This window comes from Schistocerca americana, chromosome 6 (assembly GCF_021461395.2).
Source record: "Schistocerca americana isolate TAMUIC-IGC-003095 chromosome 6, iqSchAmer2.1, whole genome shotgun sequence".
NCBI classification, from domain to species: Eukaryota; Metazoa; Arthropoda; class Insecta; order Orthoptera; family Acrididae; genus Schistocerca; species Schistocerca americana.
In genome coordinates, this window is record NC_060124.1 from 608,982,954 (window position 1) to 609,004,507 (window position 21,554).

At 41.1% G+C, this 21,554-nt stretch overlaps 1 protein-coding gene across 1 annotated transcript in view; it reads right to left on the reverse strand.

The window, feature by feature from the left end:
• The window catches only part of LOC124620346 (DNA mismatch repair protein Msh6), a 198,657-nt gene that overhangs the window by 148,202 nt on the left and 28,901 nt on the right, over positions 1 to 21,554 (reverse strand). The window contains exons 3-6 of the mRNA XM_047147020.1: positions 19,949 to 20,083; positions 19,725 to 19,863; positions 15,500 to 15,639; positions 7,695 to 7,829 (exon numbers count right to left, since the gene is read on the reverse strand). Of these exons, the coding sequence (XP_047002976.1) occupies positions 7,695 to 7,829; positions 15,500 to 15,639; positions 19,725 to 19,863; positions 19,949 to 20,083 (549 nt within the window). The remainder of the gene's footprint in view (positions 1 to 7,694; positions 7,830 to 15,499; positions 15,640 to 19,724; positions 19,864 to 19,948; positions 20,084 to 21,554) is intronic.

A 21,554-nucleotide genomic window follows, 5' to 3' on the forward strand; every position in this document is an offset into this window, starting at 1 on the left:
AGCACCACCACTGAACAGCAAATATTATACCAGCCAAAATTGTTACATAATCCTTGGCAGTAATGTTACCATTCAGAGGAACCATGGGACCCTTGGAATACCACAATATCACTGCCCAAATCACTGGCAAAGCCCTGCCATGTTTTGCTCCTGGGATGTAAACTTGGCCAGAAACTGGAAACTGTTTGAAAACAAGTTTGATCCATTCAAATGACTTTCTTCCACTGTTTCACAATCCAGGTTTTATGGATTCAGCACCACATTTTGCTGCTAACAGGCAGTTGCATCACTGATGAGTGGTTTTGGAATTCCTACTTGTCCCGCAATTTCCTGCTTATGGAGCCAACAGGATTTGTGTGTGCGTGCGTGTGTGTGTGTGTGTGTGTGTGTGTGTGTGTGTGTGTGTGTGTGTGACATTCAGCTCTGCAGTGACTTTTGCAGGTGTCATTCTCTTATTTTTCATCACAATCCTCTTCAATGAGTGTCCACCACGGTCACTCAGCACAGACTATTGCCCACATTCTGACTTAGCAGATGATGTTTTACTGCTTTACCTGTACGCAATACAAATCTTTGTTACGGTACACCTCGAAACACGTGCGCGACTGCAACCTCTGGCAGCTGAAGCCACAGTGGTCGAAAGCTTATACTGTGACAGTCGTTTTGTTGTGCCCATCTACAACTCAGAATACCCGCTATATGGTGAGTGGCAACTTTCCTTTCCATGATATCATAACTGTCATTAACTGTTGATGTTCATTTTGTCTATGTAAAAATTTGTTTTTACAGAGTTTTAATGCAACTCATGTTACGGATGTATTTCCAAGCATGGGGATTTGGGGAGGAAGGGGTCATAAATTATGAGTTTTGAGCATATTGTTCTATTATCATGCTTTTTCTACAATTACTGTATTTGCATTCTTGTATTTGATGAGAATGCTGTGGAGATATATCCATTTAAGGGCATGGTCTTAAATAGTGATATCATTCTGACTGAAAGAGAGTTTCTGTGTATGAATATTGTTGCATTTGTTCATGGACACCTTTGGGGTAATAAAACTAAAATACAATTTGAAAGAAATGCTAGTTTCAACTTTGGCCACCAGGTACAAATCTGGCACTGTGAATGCATGAAAGATGTACAGAAATGTTTCCCTACATAATGATAATCAGGAACACGACGTTAGCAAAAAGAAATCAAACATGTGAGAAACGCATAATTGATTTTATTATTAACTGCCGCTTACACAGTTTGTTCTATATAAGCACCAGAGAAGTTGATGGGATGCTTATCCTTGAAACGACACGATCAACAGTTGATTGTAGTAGTTCCGACAGAATCTGAGCAAAATGTGCCTGTATACTGGGCTTCAAATCAGGTAGTGACTTAACATGTCCCTGATAATTTTTTTTTTTTTTTAAGATTTCCCCAGAGACCGGAAGTCACATGGATTCAACTTGAGTGACCTTGCGAGGAATGCATTTGCAAAACCTGTCGAGGTAATACATTTGTGGAAGGTTGCATTATGCAGCCATTTCACTGTGTAAGCAACATAAGGTGCTGCCACATCTTGCATGAAAACAGCAGTTTCCACACAGCAGCAAACTTCCAAAGCAGGAATCCCATGCTGTATAAGATGGTATAGATAACATGGAGATTGGTTGGTTGATTTGGGAGAGGGTATCAAACAGCAAAGTCGTTGGTTCTATGGTCTAGGATGGCAGAAATCAAGGGAGGAACAACACAGAGAGCACAGTCAATCAAGAGGAAGGGAAAATGGGCAAACAAAGAGGTAAAAGGAACATCAGGGCAACTGAAAGAAGAAATAAAAGGAGGGGGTGGGGGAAACAGGGAGATCAGGGGTGCCCCAGAAATGCTGAGAGGGGTCAGGCACCAGCATCGCCACCTACCCGTCCCAATTCCCACACCCGACCACAACCATAACACAAAGGGGACATCATCAGCAGAAAGAGACGCAAGAGAAGAGGAAACAAAACCGCACTAAAGACCACACAAAACCTAGGGAAAGGCATCGAGAGCATGGCAGGTGTAGAGGGAAGACCAAGGACTCCATAATCAATGCTAACACTAAGTGAGGGACTTCAATTCCAGAGGAAAATTCAAGGACTTAAACCTTAGAAGCCAAACCACTTTGGTGAAGAAAACTGAGGACAGACATAACCAACCACAGGTCATCCGCTAACCCAAGAGACAGAGAAGGTGGGAGGACACATTTAGTATGGTGAGCCAAAATGGGAGGCAGTTCAGCAAAATATAGACCACCATGAGGGCAGCCCCACAACCACAAAGTTGGGTGGGGAGGAGGGGGCCACTCACTGCAGAGTAAAAAACCATGTGTCAACGTAGTATGGCCAATACGAAGATGACAGAGGATGGCAGATTTCCCACTGGGAGCGGCAGAGGGTAGAATGCCACATGGTGGGGGTCTCCTCGATAGAGTGATGTTTATTAGACAGTGGGATAGCCAGTCAAGAGTCAGTCCAAGATTGAGCAAAAAGAGATTTGATGTAAAGCAAATCTGCCCCTGGAGGGGTGAAGAAGAACGCCCCACCGGGCAGCCAGATGATCAGCAAGTTCATTTCTCAGTATACTGAAGTGGCCAGGAATCCGAAGGAAACCAACCAAATAAGCAGAATCCCCAAGAATAGCGAGAAGGTTGTGGATGGCAGAGACCAATGGGTGGTGGGAAAGCTCTGAGTGATAGCTTGACGACCACTCATTGAGTCCATACATAACAAAACTAGGGTAAGTGAGAACTATTTAATGAAGCAGAGGGCCCTATAAATAGCATCAATTTCACAGTGAACACCCCACACGCAACAGGCAAGTCATGGCGCTCCATGCCAACAGAAGACGTGAAGGCATATCCCATATAATAGGCAGATTTAGAGCCATTGGAGTAAAACACAATGGCATCCTGAAACCCCCATAAGGACAAGGAGGGGAGATGGACAACACTGAAGAGATGCGAGGCGGAACAAAATCGGTAACCCACATGAGGGGGGGCAACTGCTGCGAAAAGAATACAATAGGAGGGGTGAGCAGGAGAAGAGCAGATAGTGTTGGCACAGGCAACCAGAAGATGAGATTGGCATTGGTGGCTAAACGGCTGCCACAATGGTGAACTGGACCCAAGAGGAGCAGTGTGGAAGGTACAGCTGATCCATAAACCTCACAACCACAATCCATACAAGACACAAGTACTGCCCGGTAAAGGCAAAGAAGGGTTGAACGATTCACACCGTAAGAGGTGTGGGCAAGGAAGCGAAAAACATCAAGTTTACAAAAAACAACCAAACTTCAGACAATGGATATGCGGCAACCAAGTGAGCTTGTTGCAAAAAGAACAGCCAAGAAATGGATCTCAAGGGCCATGGGTAGGTTTTGGGTGTTGAGATATGGCTCTAGATCAGGATGGGCCATATACGGCAACAGAAACACACCATCCTCGACTTACGGGGAGAGAATTGAAAACGGTGCGAGACTGTCCATGTGGAAGTGAGCCAGATGGCACTCTGGAGCTGTCGTTCTGCAGAATCTCTGAGTGTGAGCTAGCCCAAATACAGAAATGATCTACATACAGTGCAGGGGTGGCCAATGGGCCAGCAGAGGCCACAAGTTCATTAATGAAGGACACTTAATACGGAGCCCTCTCGGAACACCATTCTCCTGGGACCACAGAGAACTTAAAACAGTGCCAACCTGAACTATGAATGACCAGTGGGACAGCAACTGGCAAATAAAAATCGGGAAGGTCCTCCAAAGACACCACTCATGGAGCATATGGAGACTGCAATGATGCCAAGCTGTGTCGTAGGCCTTACGAAGATCGAAGAAAAATGCAACAAGATGGCAGTGTTGAGAAAAGGCCTGCCAAAGTGTGGTTTCCAATCAAAGGAGATGATCAATTGGAGACTACCCCCTCCTGAAAGATACACTGTAAGCAGATAAAAGGTCCTTGGATTCAAGGATCCAACTGAGCTAACAAACCAACATCCAGTATAGTAAACTCACAGGGACATTGGTCAGGCTGACTAGCTGGTAACTATCAAGGGACGATTGATTCTTGCCAGGCTTAATGACAGCAACCACTGTCTCCCCATTGAGAGGAGAAAATACCATGGAGCCAAATATGGTTAAACAACCGAAGGAGATACTGTCGTTGTAGAGGACTGAGGTGTTGAACAACTGGTTATGGATGGAATTGGGGCCAGGAGCTGAATTGTGAGAAGAAAAGAGGGCCAGAAAACGCTCCCATTCAGTAAAATGTACACTGTAGAATTCTGCCTGACAAGGGGTAAAATATAAGCGGGAAGCTCAGCCCGCTGTTTAAAGAGGTGGAAGGTAACTGTATAGGAGGTTGATGACGATGCCGTCAAAAAATGTGTTGCAAGGTGTTTCAAGAGCACTGATAGATATGTACAGAGGCCACCTGGAAGGGCAAGGTCCAATATGGAAGACTGCCACTGACAACCGTGGAGGGTGTGGAGTTTAGTCCACACCTGTGATGAAGGGCTAAAGAACGCAGAGGAAACAAAGCATTCCAGCACACCTGTTTGCTCTGATTAAGTACCAGGATTTGACATGAAGACGTTTAAATTTAATAAGACCGGCAGAGGACGGGTGCCACGGAGATGTTGCAAGAGCAATGGCGATAACAAATAGCGGTGGTAATATCTGTGATCCACCAAGGAACTGGTTGATAGCGAATGGGGCCTGTCAAGCAGGGAATGGGAATGTCAGCAGCATGGATTATCTTATTGGACAGATCACAGACGACTTCATCAACACAACCTGGCAAAGGTGGAAACACAACCAGGGAGGTATTAGAGGCCAATCAACACAATGGAAAGCCTAGCAGAGAACCTGGTCATCGGGAAGTGGGAAGGGAAAAAGCAAATCAACATGAAAAGGTCACTATCAGAGATCACTGTGTGATGACCAGAGTAACAAAGGAAGAAGGGGGGGAATAGAGGAAAACATCAATGGAACTCGATAGAATAATAATAATAATAATAATAATAATAATAATAAGTTTTGGAAAGATCTGTGATGTGCAGCAACATTTACACTGCATAGTTTCATATCACAATATGCTGCATACTTTTGTATTCATATTACGAAAGTATAGATTCGATACACGATACAGCACGTTAGTTTCCGAAGCACTGAAATTGACTTTGAATGCGCTTTTGTAAGCCAATCGTAGCTCATGTCACATGATCTTGCCAGCCAATGACACCAGATAAATAGGAAATGTTAATGGTTTAACTATTCTTGTAATTACATTATGTACATTAATTTAAACTTTCACATATAATATCGGTCTTTAAGAGATTAATAAGCTACGCGAAAAGCTAAGCTTTCATGTATCATATTGGTCTTTTTTGCATGTGTTACACTTTAAGATACATCACACAAATGTGACACTAAACTTTTAAATAATGATGATAATGTCCGGTCTTCTGGCCTCAAAATTCTTCTAAGTAACTAGTCCTCTATGTGTTAAGTTTTAAGTGAGAGTAAAACACTCTGTGATTTAAGAAATCCACTGCACATTCGCATACTTAACATAATTCATCTTGTGTAAAAGGAAATTTACTTTGAAACTAATGCTTTTGAAAGCATTATTCATAATATTTTCCCATGGCCTATTAGAAATAGCTTCATTTCAGCAGTTGCCAGAAAGCGCCAGAAAACAGACAGTACTGTGCATGGACAGCTACGATGACTTAGGAAGCCCACATGTTCATGCATATATAGTATTAAGAGATCTTACATGATATCATAAAAGGAAGAGGACACTCCCAGAGCATCGGAATTTCATAAACCATACTAAAAGGCATATTTTGGCTTAAAGTGCACACTCATATGTCCAGATTCACAATGAAGTAGGCCCCAACATGGTATTAAGCTTTTCAGTGCAGTTTTCGGGATGCGAATTTTCTTGGAGGACCAAATCCATATTGCCTTGTGTTTGGTTCTTTATTATGGCATAATGCCATAAATGCCAGAAGATGAAATTCAGTGATCAGTTGAAACTAGCCAATAGTGCAGCATGAAACACTTCATTTCTAATAAACTGACTCCCCCTGGGGAAAAGATTAATAAAAGCCACATGAAAACAAAATAAAATCAGAAAACTGAAACTGATAACATGTGTTAGCCTTCTGTAGTTACGTGAATGTATTTTAATTCACTTGACAGCTCCCAACCACACAAATTTGTTTTGTTTTCATTTGATGTGTGATGTATGAACAAAGAGGAAACAACAAATCACTAAACGTAAATACAGCTTACATAGAGGCTAACCCCCTTCCCACTACAACCCAGACTGCTGTGCAGATGCGCGAATCTGGCAGCTTGGGTGCTGCCGGAAAAATTCTTCCGGGTAGCATCTGGCTGCTTGTTGCTACAGCTAACAGCCACACTTAAGAAGCTGGAAGCAGGAGAATGTACTGTCCACACGCAACTCAACTGCACATGCGCATGAGCCTGCAGGCAACTGCTCAAATGAACTTAATGTCAACAGTTGTGACATCACGCTCATCGGCAGCAGTTTATTGTTATGAAGTATTCCATAGTCTTAGTCCTAAAGCCTTTGACACATTTTGATGTTTATCAGTTCCTACCGGTCAAAATTACAAAAAATTAACCAAAGACTACAACAATGAAACATTCCAAGAATTCCTGGGTTTTTCCTGGTTCTCTCCTGGATGAAAAAATTCCCGAGTTTTTCCCAGATTTCCTGGAGTGTATACACACTGTTAGTGTATCTACCAAGTTTTGCTACCACACATTGGATCTCCAAGAGTAGGTGCGCTTCAATTATAAACACCCAGTAATTGAAGAGGCTATTCCTTGACCATTGCTTACACTTTTCCATTTTACCCCATGGTCTTACTTTCGGCCCTGATGAAGGAACTTTATATAATTCAAGAAGCTAGAACATCCCATATTGTGTGTGTATCAGCAGCATTAAAAGTTCCATCTCTTGAAACTAATTACTGGCTAGTTATTCTGTCTTATAATTTTAAGTTGAGTATACTTCTAATTTGTAATATAATTGAAGAAGTTAAGCTTTCCAGACAACAGTCAACTGAAGTTCACTTGATCAGAATAATTTTATGGCACAGACTGCAAACAATGTTATTGCAGGTATGTTGAAATTGCAACAAGAATAGATATTCAGATAAAAATATCACAAACAAATATGACTTTTACTGAAGACTTTTTAAACTCTTTCTGCATTGTTATTTGGAGGCATTATAAGAAAAGAAGTATTAATTTTAATGAACAATGATCAAGAGGCAATATTTATGAACAAAAGGTTGACTTTGAAGAAGTGCAGAAGTAGGTGGGAAACGTCCCCACCTCCCTTTCTTTAAAGATTACCAGCTTAGTTCATTACCACTCATGTGAAGATCATTTTGTCGTGTTTTGCTGTGAGTCACAACAGGTGATGGTAGCAAATGGAAAATATAATGGATGTTGATCAAGCCCTTTATACTGCAAAATAGAGGTCCCATGCAACACTTTAAAAGCAGTGTAACTACTACTTCACATCAAACTGAAGCCACAATTATGTTGCTTAATAAAATGCGCCAATGTAACAAAAAAGTCCATAAAAGATATGTACAAATGTCTAACTGAAGCAGTAAACAATACTTACCTGAACAGGCGGATGATGTGCTAGCAGAGTCCGTAGTCTAGACCTATGCCGATCATCGGAAAACTGCCCAAAATTAAATGTACCTATAGATGTGTCAATGAAACACACCCCAAATACTGGAACACAGGAACCCACCTGGAATAGAATGCTTCAGATTAATTCAACCTCTTACACTGTGTACATATATGACTCACACAGAAAACAGCAATGGAGGATAAGACAGATTGCTCCTCACCATACAAAAATGACTCGTTAAGTTGCAGACAGGCACAATTAAAAGGCACATCCCTCATGCCCATGGTCTTACCGCTTCTGAACACTACCTTTCCCAATGTCCTTCAGATTCAAAACCTAATACTTCATTCCTCATACACCTTACTAACTTTATCCTAACCCACACCTACTTCTCCTTTGAAAGGAAGGTATACAAACAAATCTGCAGCACAGCCATGGGGCTATGCATGGCAATCTCCTATGCCAACCTGTTCATGGGGCACCTAGAGGAGATCTTTCCATCTACAGGAGATCTTCCTACCATCTCGAAACACCAAACCCTTTACCTGATACAGTTTCATTGTCGATACCTTCATGATCTGAACTCATTGCCAAGACACCTTACCCCCATTCCCTAACAAACTCAATACCTTCTCACGTATCTGCTTCACATTGTCCTCCTCAACGGTGTGTGCAATCTTCTTGGACACAGAGTTTCTTCTCTATGTTTACTTCCACACCAAAAAATCCCTCTCATACAGCCTGGCCACCTGGGGACAGCGTACCTGCAGGGACAAGTACTCCCTTACCCAGTATACCGAGGGTCTCAACTAGGCCTTCACAGACTGGCACTATCCCCAAACCTAGTCCACAAACAGATCTCCCGTGTAATTTCCCCTCCTAACCCCAATCCTCCCACCGCTCCCAAGAGCCACCCATGAAAGTGTCCCCCCTTCATCACCCAATACCACCCTGGACTGGAACAACTGCATCACATCTGCATCACATCTGTTGTCAGGATTTTGATTATCTATCACTATGCACTGAAATCAGGAACATCTTACTCAAGAGCCTTTCTACCCATCATAGAGTGATGTTCCACTGCCCTTCCAATCTCCGCAACATCTTTCTCCATTTCTATGCCACTCCCAGTCACACCTCTGGCCACAATGATCATATCCCTGTGGAAGACCCAGGTCCAAGTCCTGCCCAATCTACCCACACAGCACTTCTTATCCAATCCTGTCACTGGCTTAGCCTGCCCTATCGGTGGCTTGGCCACCTGTGAAGACAGCCGTGTCATATACCAGCTCTGCTGCAGTCACTGCACAGCTTTTTATACTGTTATGATTACCAACCAGCTGTCCACCAGGATGAATGGCCACCACCAAACTTTGGCCAAGAGCAAAGTACACCACCCTGTGGCACAACATGCTTGATTTCAACTGCAACTTCACTTCGTGAGTCATCTCGATCCTTCTCTCTACCACCAGCTTTCCTGAACTACACTGTGCGAGTTATCCTTATAATGCATTCTCTGCTCCTGTAATTATCCTGGTCACGACCAAAGGTAACATATCGTCCCCATACCCTTCAACCATCAGTTTCTGCATCATCTGACCTATCATCACCACCTCAGTCTCACCTCCCACTTTCTTTGTTTGCTGCCCTCTGCCAATGAACCTACCCACCTTTCCTCACTACTCTCGTTTTTTCGCTTTTTTACCCATCTCCCTGCCCCACAACTGCAAGATGCAAGCCTGTTGGTATTCTAGTCCCTGCACACACTTCAGACAGGTGATCCCTCGATGCCTCAGAACATGTCCTACCAACCGATCCCTTCTTCTAGTCAAGTTGTGCCACAGACACCTCTTCTCCCGAATTCTGTTCAATACCTCTTCATTAGTTATGTGATCTACCCACCTAATCTTCAGCATTCTTCTGTAGCACCGAATTTCAAAAGCTTCTATTCTTTTCTTGTCCAAACTATTTATCGTCCATGTTTCGCTTCCATACATGGCTACACTCCATACAAATACTTTCAGAAACGACTTCCTTACACTTAAATCTATACTCAATGTTAACAAATTTATCTTCTTCAGAAACGCTTCCCTTGCCATTGCCAGTCTACATTTTATATCCTCTCCACTTCGACCATCATCAGTTATTTTGCTCCCCAAATAGCAAAACTCCTTTACTACTTTAAGTGTCTCATTTCTTGACAGAATTACAATGTCATCGGCGATCTTCAAAGTTATTATTTCTTCTCCATGGATTTTAATGCCTACTCCGAACTTTTCTTTTGTTTCCTTTACTGCTTGCTCAATATACAGATTGAATAGCATCGGGGAGAGGCTACAACCCTGTCTCACTCCCTTTCCAACCACTGCTTCCCTTTCATGTCCCTCGACTCTTATAACTGCCATCTGCTTTCTGTACAAATTGTAAATAGCCTTTCACTCCCTGTATTTTACCCCTGCCACCTTTAGAATTTGAAAGAGAGTATTCCAGTCAACATTGTCAAAAACTTTCTCTAAGTCTACAAATGTATCTATGCCTTTCCTTAATCTTTCTTCCAATATAAGTCATAGGGTCAGTATTGCCTCACGTGTTCCAACATTTCTATGGAATCCAAACTGATCTTCCCCGAGGTCAGATTCAACCAGTTTTTCCATTCATCTGTAAAGAATTCGCGTTAGTATTTCGCAGCTGTCACTTATTTTCACATCTGTCAACACCTGCTTTCTCTGGGATTGGAATTATTATATTATTCTTGAAGTCTGAGGGAATTTCACCTGTCTCATACATCTTGCTCACTAGATGGTAGAGTTTTGCCAGGACTGGCTCTCCCAAGGCTGTCAGTAGTTCTAATGGAATGTTGTCTACTCCCGGGGCCTTGTTTCGACTTAGGTGTTTCAGTGTTCTGTCGAACTCTTCACGCGGTATCATATCTCCCACTTGATCTTCATCTAAATCCTCTTCCATTTCCATAATATTGACCTCAAGAACATTGCCCCTGTATAGGCCCTCTATATACTCCTTCCACCTTTCTGCTTTCCCTTCTTTGCTTGGAACTGGGTTTCCATCTGAGCTCTTGATATTCATACAAGTGGTTCTCTTTTCTCCAAAGGTCTCTCTAATTTTCCTGTAGGCAGTATCTATCTTACCCCTAGTGAGATAAGCCTCTACATCCTTACACCTGTCCTCTAGCCATGCCTGCTTAGCCATTTTGCACTTCCTGTCGATCTCATTTTTGAGATGTTTGTATTCCTTTTTGCCCGCTTCATTTACTGCATTTTTATATTTTCTCCTTTCATCAATTAAATTCAATATTTCTTCTGTCACCCAAGGATTTCTACTAGCTCTCGTCTTTTTACCTATTTGATCCTCTGCTGCCTTCACTACTTCATCCCTCAAAGCTACCCATTCTTCTTCTACTGTATTTCTTTCCACCATTCTTGTCAATTGTTCCCTTAAGCTCTCCCTGAAACTCTGTACAACCTCTGGTTTAATCAGTTTATCCAGGTGCCATCTCCTCAAATTCCCACCTTTTTGCAGTTTCTTCAGTTTTAATCTACAGTTCATAACCAATAGATTGTGGTCAGAGTCCACATCTGCCCATGGAAATGTCTTACAATTTAAAACCTGGTTCCTACATCTCTGTCTTACCATTATATAATCTATCTGAAACCTGTCAGTATCTCCAGGCTTCTTCCATGTATACAACCTTCTTTTATGATTCTTGAACCAAGTGCTAGCTATGATTAAGCTATGCTCTGTGCAAAATTCTACCAGGCAGCTTCCTCTTTCATTTCTTCCACCCCCCCCCCCCCCCCCATCCATATTTACCTACTATGTTTCCTTCTCTCCCTTTTCCTACTATCGAATTCCAGTCACCCATGAGTGCAAACATTAATACTGCATTTTAAGAAAAGGTAACGTTCAAAAGCGGAAATGTTATCCTTCAAAAAACATTGCTCAGTTCTCAACCCAGATCAATATTTAATTTGATGATGAGAGACTGTAATGATAGTGAGTGGTCAGCAAATTACATCCTGTAGCCAATCATGGAAATCTATACCAAGTTCTTAGGCTTTTTTGGAACGTTTACCATGTTTAGCCTGCAGTTTGCCTGCAGCCGTTTCTAGTCAGAATTGAATTGACTTTAAAATTTGATACGCACTCTAGAATAGTTTTCAGTTTCACAGGAGACTGTGAGTGTATTTCATGCTGCAATATTGTCAGTGCTCACCGTCCTGTACAATAAGAATGGGAGGGGTGTGTCAGCTGCTGGTTCTGCGCAGCCAATGAGAAAGCAAAATGCAGACAATACACCTGGAAGCAACAGACACTGCAACATTCTCATGTTAATACAGAAGCAAAATCAAATACCAATTCGGATGAATACGGCTGGGTTTTAAACTCCTGTAGTAGCCACAACCTCAGGAACCGTAACATTTGGAAGAAACAGCCATACATTTGTGACAATGAATATATAAATTTCACAGTTGTGCTATAGGATTATGATGATTAACAATAGTGATAACACAGACACAGTATTAGTAAGCAAAAATGTTGTAATAAAAAATAAAAAACTTTATATTGATTAAACAGTTTGTAATATTGATTAGTCAGACTATATTAAAAATTAATTTTTCTCAAGAAGCCTCTTCACAAAAAGGTGGTCCTCTTATAATCGAGTCCTCTTATACTTGATTAAATATGGTAAATTGTTTATTATTTCAAAAGTAATCACAGTAACTGTTAATATATTTATCCCATTGTGAGATAAGATGGCGCATGGCTTCATGGAAACATTTTTGCAATTGTCTACAGAACCACAATTCCATCTACATGTGCACTTCTTTGTCCAAAGAAAATCTATGGCCATGAATGTCTTTCTTCAGAGCTCCAAAAATATGAAAATCATAACGGGAGGGATCGGGACTGTATGGAGGATTTGTAAGTGATTCCCAGAGAGCTTCTGGAGCATAGTCAAAACGCCAGCCTACACATTGCAAAGGTTGTTTTGACTATGCTGCAGAAGTTTCGCTGGGAAGCACTCACACATCCTCCACACAGTCCTGATCTCTCCCCATCTGATTTCCGTATTTCTAAAGACCTGAAGAAAGACATTTGTGGTTGTTGATGTGCTTTGTATGAAAAGGTGCATACCTTGGTACAATCATAGTCCATAGTCAACCGCAAACATTTTTCCAGATAGGCATTAGATGTCTAGTCTCACTGTAGGATAAAAGTATTTAGTTGTTGTTGTTGTTATCTTCAGCTCAGAGACTAGTTTGATGCAGCTCTCCATGCTACTCTACCCTGCGCAAGCTGCTTCATCTCCAAGTAACTACTGCAGCCTACATCCTTCTGGATCTGCTTAGTGTATTCATCTCTTGGTCTCCCTCTACAATTTTTACCCTCCACACTGCCCTCCAATACTAGATTGGTGATCCCCTGATGCTTTAGAACATGTCCTACCAACTGCTCCCATCTTCTAGTCAAGTTGTGCCACAAACTCCTCTTCTCCCCAATCCTATTCAATACCTCCTCATTAGTTATGTGATCTAACCATATAATCTTCAGCATTCTTCTATAGCAACACCTTTCGAAAGCTTCTATTCTCTTCTTGTCTAAACTATTTATCGTCCATGTTTCACTTCCATACATGGTTACAGTCCGTACAAATACTTAGATCTATACTCAATGTTAACAAATTCCTTTTCTTCTGAAACGCTTTCCTTGCCATTGCCAGTCTACATTTTATATCCTCTCTACTTCGACCATCATCAGTTATTTTGCTCCCCAAATAGCAAAACTCATTTACTACTTTAAGTGTCATTTCCTAATCTAATTCTGTCTGCATCACCTGATTTAATTTGACTACACTCCATTATCCTCATTTTGCTTTTGTTGATGTTCATCTTATATTCTTATGAACAGTTATGGGGATTATTTTTGAAATAACAAAAAGTTTACTTACTTAGTTTCCATCTGCCTTGTTTTCATTTGAGTGTCCCTCATGCAGAACATGTGCATTCAAATGAGATCATTTGTCTTTAGGGAAATAAAGATACCGATCTGCTCACCTTTATATATGGTACTGACTGCACAAGCTATACATATGAAATCTTGAAGGGTTATGTATTAGGTCTACAACAATGCTTCCACCATTTTGCAATAGACGGCATTAGTGGAAAGTAGTGGTGCAAGTCGTAGGTTGTAAGTGCCATACAGTAAGCTTAGGCATTTGAGAACATAACACAATCAAAATATCAGATGATTTCTGATTGCATCTTAAAGTTATTCTCAGCCGAATATGTCAATTTACGAGCCCGATTCTCGTCATCTGCAGGAGGTTTTAATTTTTGGCTCTGATACGAAGAAATCTGCGGCTGAGGCTCATAAAAACCTGGGCAAGACCTACGATAAGACACCTGTTAGTAACAGAACTTTGCAGAAAATGGTTTCTGTGCTTCAAGAATGGTGATTTTGACGTTGAAGACCAGCACGGTTGTGAAAGAGAGAAAGCTTTCGACGCTACTGCAACTGACGGGAACAATCACAGGAGGTCATTATCGAAAGCAATTTATGTGTTTTAGCTGAGCACTGAAAGACAAACGGCCACAATACATTGCTAGAGATGAAAAGATGATTTTGCGGCATAACAGTGCACGACCCCAAGTTGAAAATCCCATCAAAACATACTTGGAGACGTTGCAATGGGAAGTTCTGCCCCCACCCGCTGTATTCCTCCCTCTGACTGCCACCTATGGTTCACGACCTAGCTGACTAGCTCTTGCAGTCATATGGACAAGTGGCTCCCCTCAAAAGATGCCCAGTTGATACACTACGAGATTCGTATGCAGCCCTAAAGCTAGGAGAAAGCAGTGGTCAGTGACGGCCAATACTTTGAATTGTAAATGTTTTGTAAGTTTTTTTACAATAAAGTCTCAAACTTCGAGAAAAAATGGCAGAAGCAAAGTTGTAGACCTGGTACATTGTTTTCCAGGCACTAGTGATACTGTAACTCTAAAAAATGAAAATGACTGACCACAAAGGGCCTTTCTCTCATATGACTGTTTTCGAGAGCACCAGCATTGTTGTTGCTGTTGTTGCCATTTCTTTGATCTGAAGGCTGGTTTGATGCATTTCTCCATGCTACTCTATACTGTTGAAGCCTCTTCATTTCTGAATAACTAGTACAACCAACTCTCTCTCTCTCTCTCTCTCTCTCTCTCTCTCTCTCTCTCTTTTTAAATGCTAAAGGCCATACTCCCCACCTAACACAAATGGAGCATTTTTGTAAAAATGTGGTACATCACATAATGTGCACACCTCCTCTATTTTATCAATGGCTCAAGGTACTGAAATACTATTTTTGATTAGTAACAGCAGACAAAAGTGCTATGCAGTTAATACTTCACACTTTTACACATCAAAAAATGAACTAGTTACTTTTTTCCTCGCAAGAGATTTTGTGCTTTCCTTAAAGTCTTACAAGAGATTTTGAGCAGATGTGTACAATAAGTGGGAAATACTGGAGTAAACAAAACAAAGACCCCTTTCTTTTTAAATAGGAAACAGATAAACACTTCAAGGAATCAAAGCGTAGATGAGACAGTAACAGAAGAAATACATCACAAGTTTTTGCTGAAAACAACAAAACTAAAGACAAAGCAACATAAATTCCAAAATGGATAACTGAGTAAATTTGCAAATACATAATGAACAAGGAAAAGAAATACAATGTTAAAAACAATGCTAAAGTATGGACAACTATAGCATAGATAGGTATTTATTACCATTTCTGTCAGTGAGAGTAAATAGTGGTTTTCATTGTCTCCTATGTCCACATCTATAGGCCCAAATGTTATTGTTCCTTTGGTGATTAACTGGCAGACTTCTCTCCTTACTACTTTGTCATACTTTGTTGTCTTTTTTGCTGTAAGAGAAATTACTGGCAAATATTCATTAAATTCCAACAATTACAATAAATGGGAGCAGACATAACAATACCCAACATTTAACATTTCTGATAATAATACAAATTACTACACAATAGGTAATAAATCTGACCAACTGAAGCAATTTGTACTCTTTTTCTGGACTAACATTCATCAGCACAGTCTAAAACACAGTTACATTTCAAGACATCTATAAAGTCTACAATAGCAACAATGCAAGAGTTTTATTCCATTATCAGGCTTTACAACCTGTTGAATACAACAGCAACGGAAACTTAGTTCCACAGAGCATACAGTTAGTGTTCCGTGTCTCATAGTGAATTTTTCTCTTGATCTAAGCCTTTTAAACATAAGCGGCAGAGTCGTGGGTTGTAAGGAGGAATGAGAGCGGTCAACACGGCAGCCATGCTTGAGGACATGCCCATGACTGTTATGAGGCCTCACAAAAATGTTGGCCTTGTCGATTGGAAGTGTTAACAGAACCATTTGAGCACTTTCTTCACGGACTGCTAGATTGGTTACTCCCGTTAAAAAACAAGGACAGCTAGCGACATATCATTACATTGCCAAATAGTGAGTTTACTGGCTGTAAGCCAAATGAAAAATGAATAAGACATGCAGAAAGTGTGTGTGTGTGTGTGTGTGTGTGTGTGTGTGTGTGTGTGTGTGTGTGTGTGGGGGGGGGGGGGGGGGGGTTGATGGAGTTAGAGGGACCAAATTATGAGGTCATCAGTCCATCCGTGCATCAAATATATGTCAAGCCAGGAAAAGTCCTCAGAGACGAAGAACACAGAAGACTAATCCTGATGAACACAACTGGAACAGAGACTCAATAAAACCAAGAGACAGAAGCATGAGGAGTAAAAGGGTGAAGTTGGGTGAGCGGCTCTGCCCAGAAAGCAGCTGGAGGCCCCTGGGACACATTATGTGAGGGTAGATGAACTCTCTACAAGCAACAGCTGTTTCCTCACCCTCCATTAACCGAATTATACTATCACCGTGGACAAGTTGATAAGACTCAGGAAAGAGAATAATGACACCAAGACAGGAACTCAACAACAGACGTAAAAGGATAAGAAAAATCAAACAGGTGGGAAGGGTGATAGCAAGACCAGACCACCAAGCAAGGACAGCCGTGGGCCCCACGGGTCGGAGCAAGTGACGGGGCACCACTCCAATCCCTCAGCTGACTGACCGAGGCCAATGTGCCCTGCCTCACACAGAGGAGTAGAAACCACCTTCATGAGTAAAACGTAAAATCAAGTCAGTCACTTTGGCATCATCCACCAGCACGAGAGGCAGCATTTCAGCAAGTTTTAGGTTTCGCAATAAAGTGACCACATCAGGGCAGTCCAGTATGTTGTGGGCCTCTGTTAGACAGACACCAGACTAATAATGGGGTGGCTTCCCATGTTGTAGGATGTGGCGATGGATCAGCCAAGTGTAGCCAATGTAAAGTCGACAGAACCATAGAATCCCTGTGATAAGCACAAAGCGAAGACTGCAGCGTGATCCCCTTTCTTATTTGTAGTTTGTCTGGAGACAACAGGACACGCCAGTCACAGTTCCAAGCCTCCTACAATTGACAGCAGAGAATCAACTGAAGATCCAGTTATGGTATCCCCATCTCCAAAGTTGACATCCTCGCAGCCAGAAAGCTATGCGCAGAAAGCAACATGTTTTCTCAGTTGTGCGCATGACGTCACAGTGGAAGCAAATCCGATCGGCACCTTCATTCCCTGGGATCCAAACAAAGATGAGCAACAAAGAAAGTAGATCCTGGGTAGACACAACCAATGGGTGTCAAAGTAGCACTGGTCAAGAGCCTAAAGACTACTCACGGAGACACTGCTGATTATAGAAGTCTCACTGGTGCACGAATGAAGGTGGCTGAGGGCTCAAACTATGGCCACCAATTCTGCAGTGAATACACTGCATGGTTTGGCAGGAAGTGCAGTTCACTGCACCTTGCATGTCTGTAGGCAAAATCAGTTCATCTGTCAAACATAGAGCAGTGAATGTATACCACTTATAATGAAGGTCAGGAAAAGGTGACAAAAACTCATGGAGGTCAAAAGTTTTTTGGTCCAAAGCATAAGTAGAGACAGATCCAAGGATGGGGTACACACCATAAGAGCATACACAATTGCTCTCTGACAAGAGGTGAAAGTAGGGGAAGTTGGAGTTCAGAGCAGAAATCCTGTATGCGAACTGTGATCATGGCTCCAGTCTTTGGCCTCTGTTGTGGGAGTTGAATCTCTGTAACAGGAAAAAGGAACAGTAGTTCAAATGCTCAGGGGAGCAGCAAACATGTATCTATAGTTTAGCAGCAGTAGAGAGACCCGGCCTCTGCAGTTAAGACTGTTCATAGGGCTGGTCTAAAAGGCATATTTCACAAGTAGGGCCCCACAATGGTGAGTAAGGACCAGCAACTGTAATCCACAGCAACTGGGCATCAAAGACAAGTCCCAAAAAGTGATAAGACTTCACCACATTGACCAGTCGGTTGTCGAGCTAAAGGTCTGATTGTGGAAGGAAAGTAAAATGGCAACAGAAGTGCATGAGACATATCTTGGTGGCTGAAAACTGGAAGCCATGGGTACGAGACCAGGATATGCCTTTTTGTGGCATCCTGCAGTCAGCGTTCAGCAAACCCACAGAGCAATTGCAAATGCAAAAGACGTAAGTATATGGGAAGATTGAAACTACAGACCCCACAGCTGCACTAGACCATGGCTACCCACTAGAAAAAGGCCCACATTCAATACAGAGCCCTGCAGGACCCAAAAAGGGAATCCCGGTAAGACCTAGAGCAAATTAAATATTGTAGGAGCCATTTATCATCTGGTCTCTTTACCCTGTGTTCCTCCCGCAGCATAGCCAGGCAGGAACCACTGTGGGGTCATATCTCCAGATTGTAGTAATCCCTTCCTTCAGAAGAGACTGCGAGGTCTACAAGTCATCCACTTTGGTGGCACACACTCCAAATAGTGGTTCTCCCATGGGTGCCAGCCTGCCACAGCAATGACTACCTATTTAGGTATGCCCCAGAGTCCTCATGCCCCAGCCATGACAGGTACATACTCATAAGCATACACTTGGACACTTGGGTTTGCAGTGCAGGCACGAATAGTCAGAGAAAGAGAGAGAGAGAGAGAGAGAGAGAGAGAGAAAGAGAGAGAGAGAGAGAATAAGAATAACCAGCAGCAGTTTTCCTGATCACATTTTCTTTATTATTGGAATATGGCATCTACACCTTCAGACATTATGTCCAAAGCCCTCCAAAACATAGTGATGTTCATTGTCTCCTATATCCACATCCATAGGCCCCAATGACGTTGTCAATTTCGCGATTAAATGGCTAACTTCTCTTCTTAGCACTGTGATATTTTTGTTCTCTTCCTTGTTGTAAAAAAATTACTGTTCATATGTACCACCATTCTTTGGGCAGAAGGGTGTATGTCCAATCTGCACCATTTAACAGCAGACACATGCTCCTGCCTGAGAGTTATTTATATTATTGCACGTTAATGATGAATAAAAAAGTGTTATTGTTTTCAAAACAGGCTTACACCACTCTGCTCAAATAAAGTTGTTACTATTGCCAGTAAGAGAGTTATATTCTCTCATTTCTTCCTACTTCTAGACATCTATATTTTTGCCCAAAAAAGGGCAATATTTTAATTAAAATCTGAACTTTACAATAAATGAGAAAAGACATGTCCTTTCCAAAGGAACCATCCCCTCATTCCTCTAAGGCATTTCAGGGAAACCGTGAAAAGGAAACTAGGTGGCTGGACAGACATATTGTCCCCGGTCTTCGCACATTGGAGTAAAGTTGACAAATGTGCAGCTCACTATCTGAAACATGAAGCAGCAGCTGTTAAAAAACAGCACAGAAGTACCAGTAACAGAAGAAGAAGAAGAATCAGAGACTATCCATGTAATCAACCAACTCGGAACATGTTTATAGTACACCAAAATTCACAGTAACATACAAAAGCAATAAACCTGTACTAGTGCTAACATTTATAGGTATTATTTTTATTTTTTATACACATACCACTACTGCTACATCTCTGCTCCATCATTTCAGGTGTTTCTGTCTGTTCTACACGAGCAACTTTATATCCTTTGTGAATCAGATCAGCAGAAAATTTTCCAAATGCCATTTCTGGAAATCCAGAATGAGCATGATCTCCCTGTAGAAGCAAATTCCTAATATATTCTTCAATGTTAAAAAAAAAAAAAACTTAACTTACGATCAATATCTATGTGTAGGCTCACCTTCATATACGCCAACCCGAGTTCCTGAAATCCTATTACTGCATCCATGTGGTATAGTTCATAAAATTTGCCAACTTTGAAAAATATGACACTGTCAAAATTATTCGATTTTATTTCCCACCATTGACGCATTGCCTGTATGATATGAAGAAGGATTACACCAAATTAACAGAGGTGAAATTTTTTATGACCTAAATATAAAGGGAAGTTAAATAAGAAATGGTGCAGACTACATTACACAGACTTACCTTCAGTAGTTGATAGTTCATTTACTGTTACTCATTTTTTCAAGCAACTTGGAGGTCTCAATTCATCGACCCAGAAGTTCATAAAATTTCCAAGTGAAGTACTAATAACAAGATATAAAACTTAGGCAAAGGAGGTATAGTGAGCAACCACATTTATTACAGTGTTTTCCTATTTCCCTATTAAATTTATCAGTTGTGTGAATTTTCTAAATCACACCAGCACTCGTTTAATGCTCAATCCATCGTGCAGTCCAAAGCTGATAGTACCTCTTGACAACACTGCCTTTTGGTTCCACCCACAAGTGGAGTGAAAGGAAATACAGCTATCTGTATTGTTACACATGAGCCCTGATCTCTCTGACACTTTTCTCTCATTTCTTATATGAGATTATAATAAGTGCAAGGCAATTGTTGCACAGTATGCCAAACACCAGCGAACTCCAAGCTCCACAATGTGTTTCACAGGGTAACACACCCTTCTTCCACAGTTTCCATTGTCTGTACATCTCCACTAGTTTTGTTTGGGCTATACTGACCTACAGTGACTTTAGCAGTGTGCCTTTGGATTCCTTTGATGCTTCCGATCATCCCAATGTAGCAAAACCCTGCATTACATTGCACTAGACCTTTCTTACGACAATGTACAGCTCTTCCATAAAATTCTCACAACAAATCCACAACTTAACTGAATGGATAATTCCAGAATTACAAATCTGGTGGTTCAGCGATCGATCACTGGACAATTCTCCGATTTTTTTTTCTGTTGTTGTACTAAAGCATATACATATCTCCTTCATGAAACTTTAACCTCTTCATAAAAAGTCTGGAAGCTATGTTGTCCCATCTCACAGCGAAAGATATGGAAATAGTGTATAAAATGCATATTTGAACTATCAGCTGTTTTTATTTTAAACCCAAATTCTACTGTTTTTGGCCTTGGACCCTTTCACGGATGCTATCCAAATATATAAATAATAATATGTAGTATGCAGGAAATGTTAAGTTTTTTTTCAAAGAGTGCAAAATAATTTGAATACTTAAAGGGGTTACCATGGTTTAAGCTACCATATCACATTAGTCATTACTTAAAATGTGTAGTGTGTTTCATGAAAATAAATATATGACACAGGACTTTAAAAGCAAACATCCAAAAACAAATTGTATACAGAGCAGTATTGAATATAAGATCAAGTCTTTAAGTATTACTTATACAAAATATTGAGAAGTTGGTCAAAGATGTTTAAAAGAATGTTTTGGTCATATGGTATAATAATATCTTAATAACAAGTTACTTGGTAATGTAGGGGATCAGACTATATTTGATGAATATCTTTGGTACAATATCACATGTAAACGGA